The following is a 12073-nucleotide window of genomic DNA, read 5'->3' on the forward strand; positions in this document are numbered from 1 at the left end:
CAGCTAACTATTCCCCCTCTGTAAATTCTCTGTTCCCTTGGTTTCCATGATACCAGTATTGCCCTGGTACTCACCACTCTGCCAAACTGGTCCTTCAAAGGCTACGAGTGACTACAAATTAACTTCCATCAGTCCTCATTCTCTCTACCCTCTAAGCAACTTTCAATATTACAACTACCTCCTCCATGAAAGTCTCTGCTTCCTTGGTTTCTCTGATAGCAAGAACTATCCTGGTTTTCCCCTTGGCCTTCTAACCACTTCTGACTCCAATGATGTGCCTGTTCTTTCTCCCCTAACCCCAGTCTGCAGATTCCTCAAGGATTTTTCCTAGACCCTCTTACTCTCTCTTTCATTCTCCCTTCCTTGGTGATATCATCCATTTCTAGTACTTTAGACATCATTCTCAGGTGTGTACTTCTGCATATTATCTCCTGGCTGCTCTCCCTATCCAACTGTTATCTCTTGTTTCTAATATTGCTGGATTATCTGGACATTCATCTGGTGGCTCAAATTCAATATACCAAAAATATTTGTTATCTTGCACTAAAAACTAACTCCTTACCATGATTTTTGTTAGTGGATATCATACTTGTGTTAGGCTGGCTTAAAAACCTTTGAAATCATTCTGGAATATTTCTGGTACTTCTCTTTACCTTTGCCTTTCTTTTTTATCACCTTTCAGTTCAGTAAAACAGTTCAGGGTTGCCTAAGGCCTATCTCTGCACTGTCTTTGAATCCTTTCATTTTCTACTTCTTCTGAATGGTATTGCCCAGCTACAGATATGGTGAAGAACATCATACAGACTTCACAGTCTGGCAGAGGGAAAAAAGGGATAAAATCAGTAATTATAATACAGTGATGTAGAAGTAAAGGAGAAACATTCCAGGGAAGGGAGGACAGGTAATACTTCTTAAAGGGGGTAACATATAAGCCAAACCAAAAGATGAACAGGAGTCAGACTGATAAAGGCAAGATGAACATTCTGGAAGCAATGATAACACAATAATGCCAGCGAAGAAGACCACAACTCATTGTTGATATGTAGGTAGCTCTGTAGGACTGGAGCTCTGGCTTCATGGGGAAAGTAGGAGGTAAAGCCCCAGAGGTAGTAAGAGTGGAGGGGGGGCATTTGGGGCCTTGATTTCAGTTACCTATTGCTCCATAACTAACCACTATGAATTTCATGCCCTAAAACAACAGCCATTGATTGTTTCTCACAATTCACTAATTGGGCAGCCATCTCTGGTGATGGCTCATCTCCGCTCCATGTGGCACAGGCTGGTACTGCTGCACTGGGGTAGGAGGATCCAGGATCCTCCCTCAGAGGGCTGGTGCTTCAGCTGGGGTGGCATTGGCTGGCTCTCTCTTTTTCTTTTCACCTGGTCTCTCAAGCTCTAGTAGCCCAGGTTCTTTACATGGAAGCTGTATCTGAAGAGAGCAAAAACTGGAAGCAGCAGAGCTTCTTATGGATTAGCCCAGAAGTCACAGGACATCCTTTCCCCTACATTCTCTTGGTCAAAGTAAGTCACAAGATAAGTGCGTTAGAAAAGAAGAAATAGATCCTACCTCCCTTTGAGAGGACCAGCATGAATGCGGAGGGATAGGAGGAAATGTTGGCAGCCAACTTTGTAGAGGATGTTTCACAGGCCTTATAGATCACTACACTTTGAAAGGTACCATTATAGGATTTTAAGCAACAGACTGACATTTTAGACATACCTGTTTAAAAATATGTCTTTGATTCCTTAAAAAAGATTGAATTGCGGAGGGGGGGAAGGTCAGGGCCGGTGCTTGGGAACAGGACAACCAGTGGGAAGCCTCTACCAGCATGTTCCAGGTCAACCTCAGGAAATAAAACCTTCTATGGGTTCTCATGCCTTGCCAATATTTTCCTCCTCATGGAAATGAATGGAATGACGAAAATGTGATGGGTGTCTTTAAATTTTTTTCTTTCTTTCTTCCTTCCTTCCTTCCTTCTTTCCTTCCTTCTTCCCTTCCATTCTTTCTTTCTTTCTTTCTTTGGCAAGACACCACTGAGGTATCTACCCAGAACTCTTTGCCCCTTTCAGAAAGATGGATTCACATCTGCTGTGGGGGAGGAAATATGTAACATTGCAAATTTTCTGGCCAGTGCTTTTTATTTAGAAATACTACTCCTTGCTTATTTTACATTACTGTTTCTATAAATAAACCAGAAAAGTTGGATGGGACTTTTGGGGAAGGCAGAAGCCTGCTTTGTATTTCTAGGAGCTCTTCCTGAGTCAGATTGTGCAGGTTTATATGATGATAAAACCCATATGGGCATTTTATTTCTATGCAAAGTGAACCCCTTGACTCTTGCTTTTAGTCCCTACTACAGTGGTCTACAATGCCTATGAAAAAGCCACAGAAAATATTTATACAATGTGAAATGTTTTATTATACCACCTCGGTAACTAAATTTCCTTCATGAATAACAGTTTTAATATGCAATCAATTGTAACTTGTGTAAAGGAAAAAAGAGACTAGTGCTTATTAGTGCTTGCTAGAGCAAAAGAAGATCCAAAATCTGAGACTGGGAAGGAGATGATCCTTTGGATTTTCAGGGGTTCCTGGATCCAAAATTTCAGTCTATAAACAAGAGTCTCTATTGGTATGAGAACCTTAAGATAAGGTTACAATGAGATGCCTCTTTGTCAGGGTGCAAATGTTCTCTTGGGTTTCTGAACATTTAGTGAATGCAATGGTGGGCATCAGGGATGATGTTAATTCCCCCCACAGGCTCCAGAACGCCTTGGCTAGAAGCCAGGATCGCTTAGAGAGATTCGGTCTCAAATCCCAGCTTTGCCATTTCCTAATTATGTGACAGTGAGCAAATTCCTCAACCCCTCTAAACTTGGTTGGTTTTTTTCCCCCCTCTGTAAAACCTCACTAAAAACTGTACCTCTTTTGTAGGATCATTGTGATGGGCAATAAGAAATGCTATTTATTACACTTAGCCTAGTGAATGGCACAAGTGCTTAGTAAATTTTAACTGTTACTGTTTTAATGGACTTCCTGCTGATGTTTGCTGTTTCTCTTTACTTTTCAGGGAGATGTTAATCTCTGTGGCTCTGGGCCAGGTGTTATCCCTTCTTATTTGTGGAATTGGCTTGACCAGCAAGTACCTGTCAGAAGATTTCCATGCCAATACACCAGTCTTCCAGAGTTTCCTCAATTACATCCTTCTCTTCTTGGTCTATACCACCACACTAGCTGTCAGACAAGGTAAGCATGCAAAAACCCATATGTAGCTTGGAATATAGCTCAATTTCTTTTTTACAAACATCTAGAAGAATGATGAGCCGTGACTAAATTAACTTTTTTCACTTACAGCATCATAAGCCAATTCAGAACCTCAAATCTCACTTTTCTATTTTACAGTAATAAAGCAAACAGAATGAATGAATAAATCACAAAGAAGCAGAAATTGTGTGAATTCAGCGGGAAGTGGGAAATGCATGTATAGGCAAAATGTACAATTGCTCACTATCTGAATTTCTGTTAATGTTCCTCATACCCCTCCGTGAATCTAAATAGAGTGCTTCCCTGGAAGCTGGAACGGCCTGATGCAGCTGTCCTCACTCACGCCCGTCCTGAGAAATCCAAGGGAAAAACAGACAAATGTATGTTCCTTGGGAAGGTGTCACAAGAAACATAAAAATAGTAAACACGAACAACTCTATTAATAATAAAGAGGAAAAGAAAGAAAAGAAAACTACCACAAATGGTCAGAGGAGATATTCTGTCTAAATTTAAAATAGCTAAAACAATAAAACAAGTCCTCCAACAATCAAAGCAAGAAAAACTTTTAGGGGCATCAGGGTGGCTCAGGGGGTTAAAGCCTCTGCCTTCGGCTCAGGTCATGATCCCAGGATCCTGGGATCAAGCCCCACATCTGGTCAGCAGGGAGCCTGCTTCCCCCTCTCCCTCTACCTGCCTCTCTGCCTACTTGTGATCTCTGTCTGTCAAATAAATAAATAAAATCTTAAAAAAAAAGCACACACAACTTTTTAATTGGCCTGAAGTTGAAATATTTGGGGGGGTATCTCTAGAGAATGTAATTCAGAACCGTATGACTTAACACTGAATCTGGTGTAAATCCTCTTTCCTCTGGCCCAGAAATAGCCAACAATTCACCCCCTAGAAGCTGTTCACTGTGAAATATGCATTGAGAAATAATCATTAATAGGTTCAAAGACAATTATATACTTTATAATAAATAAGGATATGTGAATAGCTTTATTCATCAAACCTAATAATCATACTTTTTTGAAACTTTTATAAGAACCGTATCAAGTATTTCATTTTTATGCTTTATATAAATGGCCATACAGAATAATATTGCTTAATCATAACAATGTGGCCAATACTAGATTTTGTCCAGCTGGGACTGAATTCCAGTTTAACTTTGGAATTTTTTTAAGTATTGGAAAAGCTAATTTCATTTACTTCTCAAAAAATTGTATTATTGGTGCTTTGCTTTAAAACTACAATAGACATAATTAATTTAAGAATAAAATTTCAACTAAAACTCAGACTTCAAAAGTTCTAGATGTTGAGTCTCAGCTATATTTCCTCAGTGTGATCTGGAAGCTAACAGTTTGCACACTACTAATGCAAAAAAGAAAACCCACGAAATTCACAGGAATATGGTGAATTTATCTTCTCAAGATTTTTAGAATGAAATCGTCTAGGTAAGAGATGGTGAATTGTAACTAGTCTTGGAGGTTCTTGTCCATCTTACTTTCCAGGAATCCAGAGATTTAACAAAAACTTCATGAGGAAAAATATAAAACTGCCACTCTAAGAAACAAAATTTCACAGTCCGAAAAGCTTAGAAAACTACATATAGCAAAAGACCTACACTTTATAACGATACCTTTTTCAAAACTCTATAATATGCTAGACACTATGTATGTAAGTTATCTCTATTATTCCTTCAGTCAAAGAAAGTAAGTATTATCATCCAAAATTTTATAAGTTAGGAAATCGGTGTTTCACCTGTGTCAGGAACCTGCTCTAGGCTGTAGAACTAGTTGCTGTAAGGCTCACCCCAGGCCAAGGTCACAGGCCTCCTGGGATTCCCTGTAACACCATGTGGGATCTAGGGGAGGCCGGAGGAGGAAAAGAAGATACTTTTGAACAGAAAGAAGGGGTTTTGCTTGAATTTTTAAATCCTGAATAAGAAACCAGCCCTGGGGCGAGGTCTAGTGAGGCACAGCAATGAAATCAAGACAATGTGATTCTGGATTGGGTGGGGAGAGTGGACCAGGGAGAAGCACCCCTGGCAAGAGGCCAAAAACTAGGACAAGGAATTTGGAGCCTCTTTGAAAAAAAGACTGAAGGGCACCTGAGGAAATTCTGTTTATCCCATCCAGTGATGGAGAGAATCAGTTTCTAAAATGACCTATCTGGGGGCGCCTGGGTGGCTCAGTGGGTTAAGCCTCTGCCTTCGGCTCAGGTCATGATCTCAGGGTCTTGGGATCAAGCCCCGCATTGGGCTCTCTGCTCAGCAGTGAGCCTGCTTCCTCCTCTCTCTGCCTGCCTCTCTACCTACTTGTGATCTCTCTCTCTCTCTGTCAAATAAATTAATAAATAAATCTAAAAAAATAAATAAATAAATAAAATGACCTATCTGGAGATTTCTGCCATTGCCTCAGATTACCACTCAATTCACTGACATGTCTTTATGTTGGTGTTTACTTAGAAGGTTTGTTTTAATCTCATCTTTAGAATTATTTTTTATTTTTAAGATTTTATTTATTTGATAACAGGCAGAGATCACAAGTAGGCAGAGAGAGGAGGAAGCAGGCTCACTGCTGAGCAGAGAGCCCGATGTGGGGCTCGATCCCCAGACCCTGGGATTATGACCTGAGCCGAAGGCAGAGGCTTTAACCCACTGAGCCACCCAGGCGCCCCTCATCTTTAGAAGTTTTAAAAGGCTAGCATTAAGCTAAAATCAGGAAATCAACATACTAATTACATTAATTTTTTTATAGGCTGATTCAATACTATGTTCTAGAGACATAATTTCTTTCCCTGTGCACCCCACGATATGAGAGGGAATGAAAAACAGAGCAGAGAGAATGAAAGGATGAAAAGTCTGGTGTGTTCAGGGGACATGCTCTCACAGCCACAATTTCTTCTTTGCTGGTACTTCCTGACCACTCTTCCCAGAGGTCTGGAGATCAGGACTGAACAAAATTACTGTCTTTCCCATTATCCCAGCACAGACACCGTTTACCTGCCAAGTCATCATTTAATTTGATGTCCCCTTAGGCCACATAACTATAAGAAGTTAGTCTCAGGATATTTTTAAACAAATATTTTTTTATCATTGTAACCATACAACTTCTAAAAAGTTATGATTATCACATGTGAATACATGTGATAAATGCAAGAAGGCTTCCAAGAGTGCTCAGGGTGATACTATGGCAAATGCCTTGTGGAGATTTGACTTAAAATTAAACTGAGTCCTCTTTACTAGATTTGCTCTGAACCAGTGACCAAAGACCTGAAGCAACAGGTTCCAGTAGAAATTCCAATATAACTCCAGTTCAAGCGGGAGTTCTGAACTTGTCCCTTATTATTAATTGGTTCCTACAAAAAAATCTGACTTCCATCCTCCTTTAAAAAATATCTATCTTGTTGGACAAGTTTTAAGTCTAACCCTTTCCTTGACTGGTGACAGGTTTTTATCCCAGATAGTTCTATGATATGCTTTTTTTTTTTTAAGATTATATTTATTTATTTGAGAACGATGAGAGGGCATGTGCAGGGGAGGAGCAGAGGGAGAAGCAGATACCCTGCTGAGAGAGGATCCCCACGTGGGCCTCAATCCCAGGACACTGGGATCATGACATGAGCCAAAGACGGTCACTTAACTGACTGAGCCACCCAGGCGCCCCTGTTCCAGATAGTTCTAAAATTCAAAACGATTTTGCTATTCATAACAAAGAGCTTCAATAATACAACTTTACAGAAAAAGTGTGCTTCAAACAAGTAGTTCTGTTGACACTGTAGCAAGTTTGAGAATTTAACTATAACTTCAGTAGGTTGATAGTATCCACTTTTGAGAAGTTGTTTAGGCAATTAAAATTTTTGAAGTAAGTAAGGCCTGAAATCCAGACTCAGGCTGTATGTACCTAGTAGGGCTTCAGGAATTATAAAGGAAAGCTCAGCTCTCTTCCTGCTTTCCCTTACTCATGCTCTTGTCACCAGATGTGTGGTGTTTTTCCTACCAAGCAATTCTGTGACACCAGCTGGGTGACCTACGGTTGATCTCAGTTCTGACCCTGTCTACCTGGAGATAGCTAGCATAAGATTACGCAGGTTAAGAACTGAATCTCACACTACTGCCCCCTCACTTCAGAGGCCAGTCGCAAGTTTGGGTTGTAACCTGTGCTTCTGACTGATGGACTCCAAATCAGACATTCCTTTAGCTTCCTTCTTGAGTTTGATGAACTTGCTAGAGCGGTTCCCAGGACTCAAGAAAAGAGACTACTTACTGTTTATCAGTTTATTATGAAAGGATATGATAAATAATATAGTTGAAATTCCAGAGGAAAGAGATGAGCAGGGCAAAGTATGTCGGAAGGGGCATGGAGCTTCCGTGCCTCTCTGGGCATGCCACTCTCTCTGCACCTCCGTGTGATCATCAACCCTGAAGCTCTCTGAAGCCTCTACTTTGGAGATTTTCATGGAGGCCTCATGATGTAGGCATAATTGATCATTAACGCCATGTCCAGCCCCTTGCCCCTTTTTGGGGAATGGACAGCTGGGGCTGAAAATTCTACACTTCTAATCATGGCTTGGACTCTGTGGTAACCACTCTCTATCCTGGAGCCCACCAGGAGTCCCCTCATTCAAACAGAAGACAGTGCCATCACCTTGGAAATTCCAAGGGATTTAGGAACACTGTGTCAGGAACCAGGGTCAAAGACCAAACATTAGAACAAAAAATGCTCCTGAGTACTCTTATTACTTAGGAAATTACAAGAGTTTTTGGAGCTCTGTGCCAGAAACTGGGGACAGAGACCAATATGTATATTTTCTGTTGTCTCACAGGACTGTAATTACAAAAGTATAGGGAAGCTTACAAAATTTTTATGGATTTGCCTAGGAAATTCTCAAAAGAAGACTCTTCCTCATATCTACTTTTTTTTTTTTCCTTAAAATTCAATGTAATGCTAGCTGAAACCAGGAAGCAGAGAACACAGAAAGCAAAGACTGTCAACAAGAGGAAAGAACAGACTGGGGTCTGACTAAAGCCCAACCAGTTCTTGCATTTATGTTGTAGAAGCAAGAAATGTGACAGGCTTTTAAAAACAAAGGTGAAGATAGGATATCAAGAAAAAATATGTCATCCCACCTTTGGCCCATAAATTTCTCTTATCAATTATTATAAGAATCCTGATGCTTCCCAGAACTACTTTCAGCATTTCTCGAATAGATAACCATGGTTCCTCTTCTGGCAATTTTTAACTTCTGAGTGTAGATAAACCATAATTTTTAAATAGTCAATAATTTCCTTCTTTTCTTCATCTGCAGTTTTTCTCACTTCTTGCCTCCTTAATTACTCTTTATTTTTCCATTCACTTTTTACTCTGTGATGGGGAAAGAGAGGATTGTGGGGCAAAGGCAGGATGCCAAAGGGGGGGGGGGGAAACACTTTCAAGTTTTATTTTCCTCCTCCAGGCATGATGATTAAAAAAAAAAAGGGTATCAATAATAAAAGCACAAATAGAGAAGTGTTTGCTTCGTTTCGTAGACAGACCCTGGGAAAAAAAATAAAATGCTGTCACCACTGGTCATCATTAGATATATTCCTGGTGACTCGTTCTATATGTTTTGCTTTTTCATTGAAAGATACTTTTATAAAGTCTCCAATTTTGAATAAAAGATCACACTTCCAGCTAAAAGCAATTTAATGGGTTGTGCATGTATTTTGCTTTTCAGCAAATTCTTGAAACATGGACATTAAGGAATTTATTGAATCATTTATACATTTCTTTGTGTTAGTGTGAAATGAAACAGGTCTCTAAGAGTACTAAGAGAGTGCTCATAAACACATCACCCCCTGGAATCCCTTTGATTTTTTCTAAAGAGAGGATACTGAAAAGTAAATGCATGATATACTCTTCATGAAAAATATCCTCACTTTGAACGAAGACAGAAATCCTAGTTCAAATTTCGGTTCTAAGGGGAGGGGGCTGAAAAAATGAACTCCATTCAGTTATTTTAAGCACTCTCTTTCTCCTTGCCTGCCCTACACACCATCTCCTTTTTCCTACTCAGGGCATTCAAGTAGGGCAGGACAGCTGAGAGAAGTACATAAAAATGACAGCTTTGCCCACACACAAAAGCTAGATGCAACTCATGGCCCAATGGCCCAGACCCATAGCCCTCAGCATTTTCAGCAAATGCTCTTCTTGGAATTTGTGCCCCAGAAAGCATTTCTCCTTATGGTGGTAGCTGGGAAAATATTAATTAGTAAGCGATTGCTACCTCTTCCCACTCCAGACGTTCATATTTGTTCTCTGAAGAAACACTGCACTTCTTATGTAGAGTTACATAGGCTAAAATCATAATTACCAATGTTTCAAGACTAAAAAAAAAATCTATGTAATTAGAAGAAATGTAGGGCTTCATGCAAAATAACATAGACCTCTCAGAGTGTTACGACATCTTAGAAACTTACGTATCTATCAGATCCTAGAGTCACCTGAGCATCTTTTCTCCCTAGTTCTGTAAATCATATATTGTATTTAGATTCCACTGAAATAACCCTCTTATGAGATTCAATCCTTTTTTTAAATCCTAGTTATTATATCATCTGGATATGTACTTTTAAAGAGTCCACTGATCATTGTGATTTAAAATAGCTCTTTTCTATTTTCTTAATTGAGTTGATCTGATTTTTTTTTCTCTTAAGTAAAACTTAATAAATCCATCCTTTTTTAAATCCTCTGTGAATCTTTACCCCCCTGCCTTTGTTGGAATGTGCCGTAGGGAGTCAAAACACAGGCCACAGCAGTGAAAAGCGTTAAAGCAGGATTCAGGGTTTTCTCAAATCGAAAGCCCAAGTTATGCTCACACATAGCTCAGTTTCCATTTCTCTGGAAAACCTTGACTAAGTCACTGAGGAGGACTGTTAGTGGGTTGTCAGTATAAGAAAGCACTTGGCAAGTATAAATACTGAATTATAACAACCTTGAGAGTTGTGAGGGAAATATTATTGTCACTTACCTAAGTCTGCTGAGGTAATATTCATCAGAGCCTCTTGAAAATTCTCCCATGTGGGATATCATCTGGCAAACCTCCATTCCTATTTCTTGTCAGGTTGCCTTTATTTTTACTTAAGTATCATTGGAGAGTTCTAGCCTCCATAGTAAAGGCTGTACTTTGGGAATTGAGGTATTCAGATGAATCCTTGGTAGACACTCCATGGGAATTATGCTTGTGTTATTGGGGAAGGGAGAAGAAAAGATGGAGGGGAGTGGTGAGGAAGAGGGGAATATACACAAACCATACTGGGAAATGATCAAAGAAAATCATAAGAGAAAACTAGAGTCCAGTTCTAGCAAAACTGTCTGCCAGCATATGGAACAACTGAAACTCTCGTAGACCATTCTATGAGACCATTCTGCTGGGAATGCAACATGATACCACCACTTTGAAAAATATCTTGGCAATTTCTTATAAAGATAAACATACACTTACCATATGACCCATCAATCACACTCTTCTAAGAGAAATGAGAACATGATGTCCACACAGAGAACTATATACAAATGTCCGTTGCAGCTTTGTTCATAATTGCCAAAAACAGCAAACAACCCAAAAGCTCACCAACTTGTGAAAGGATAAACAAGTTGTGGTGAATTCATACAATGGAGTACCACTCAGCCATAAAAAGGAGTAAGACACATGCAATGATATGGATTAATCCCAAAAGCATTACTCTAAGTTCAAGAGGTTGGACATGAAAATTTCTATACTGTGTAATTCTATACTGGGTAATAATGTGATGTTGTGGAAAGGGCAAAACTGTGAGATGAGGAAATAGTATGTGGTTGCCAGAGCCTGGGAATGGGAGAGATTGACTGCAAAGGGGAACAAAGGAAATGTTCTATAGAGCTTGATTATTGTAGAGGTTACAGGAATATATATATATATACACACACATTTGTGAAAATGCTTCAAGCTCTGCACTAGAAGAGATGGATTTTATCACATGTAAATTATACTTTAATACACCTGATCAAAGGGGAAAAAAAAAAGAATGAAAAAAAAATGACCATCTACTAGCCCTTCATGGTTAGCATGTTAAAATAATGTCTCATGGGGGCGCCTGGGTGGCTTAGTGGGTTAAAGCCCCTGCCTTTGGCTCAGGTCATGGTCCCAGGGTCCTGGGATCGAGCCCCACATCGGGCTCTCTGCTCGGCAGGGAGCCTGCTTCCCCTCCTTCTCTCTCTGCCTGCCTCTCTGCCTACTTGTGATCTCTGTCTGTCAAATAAATAAATAAAAATATTAAAAAAAAATAATGTCTCATTAGGCCCAGAGTTTTCCAACAGGGAAACTATAGTCGCTATTCCTTCAGTCACTTATGGATATTAAATCATTAAATCTTCCCACTTCACATGACATGCTCTTAGACTACAAGGATGAGTATAGTTTCAAAAAAATACCTACTCCAAGACCTTGAGCTCTTAACTTATCGAGCTTATAATCCATTAAACAATGCAAACACACACACACTCCGTACATATGCGGTACTTAACAGGGCGAATCTGCCAAATCAAGTCTTCCGGTATTAATCAAAGTTAAGAGGATCCAACAGAGCATGTCTTCTGTGCGTTAAAAGTGGACGAATCTCAAGTAGAGTGATACCTTACACAGAACTTTCAATATCACCTAAATGACTTTTAGATTAAAGGAAAATGACATGAATATGCAACACTATCTTCTCTTAATGAATCCTCATATAAACATTCACACAGGCACACACACACTACACATCACACTCTCCCTTATTCCCCATGCCAAATA

At 39.6% G+C, this 12073-nt stretch overlaps 1 protein-coding gene across 4 annotated transcripts in view; it reads left to right on the forward strand.

Moving 5' to 3' along the window:
- The window catches only part of SLC35F1 (solute carrier family 35 member F1), a 403322-nt gene that overhangs the window by 251417 nt on the left and 139832 nt on the right, over positions 1-12073 (forward strand). For all 4 annotated transcript variants that reach the window (XM_047734861.1, XM_047734862.1, XM_047734863.1 and 1 more), the window contains exon 2: positions 3072-3247. In XM_047734861.1, coding sequence (XP_047590817.1) covers positions 3072-3247 — 176 coding nt within the window. The remainder of the gene's footprint in view (positions 1-3071; positions 3248-12073) is intronic.

This window comes from Lutra lutra, chromosome 6, assembly GCF_902655055.1.
Source record: "Lutra lutra chromosome 6, mLutLut1.2, whole genome shotgun sequence".
Lineage (NCBI taxonomy): Eukaryota > Metazoa > Chordata > Mammalia > Carnivora > Mustelidae > Lutra > Lutra lutra.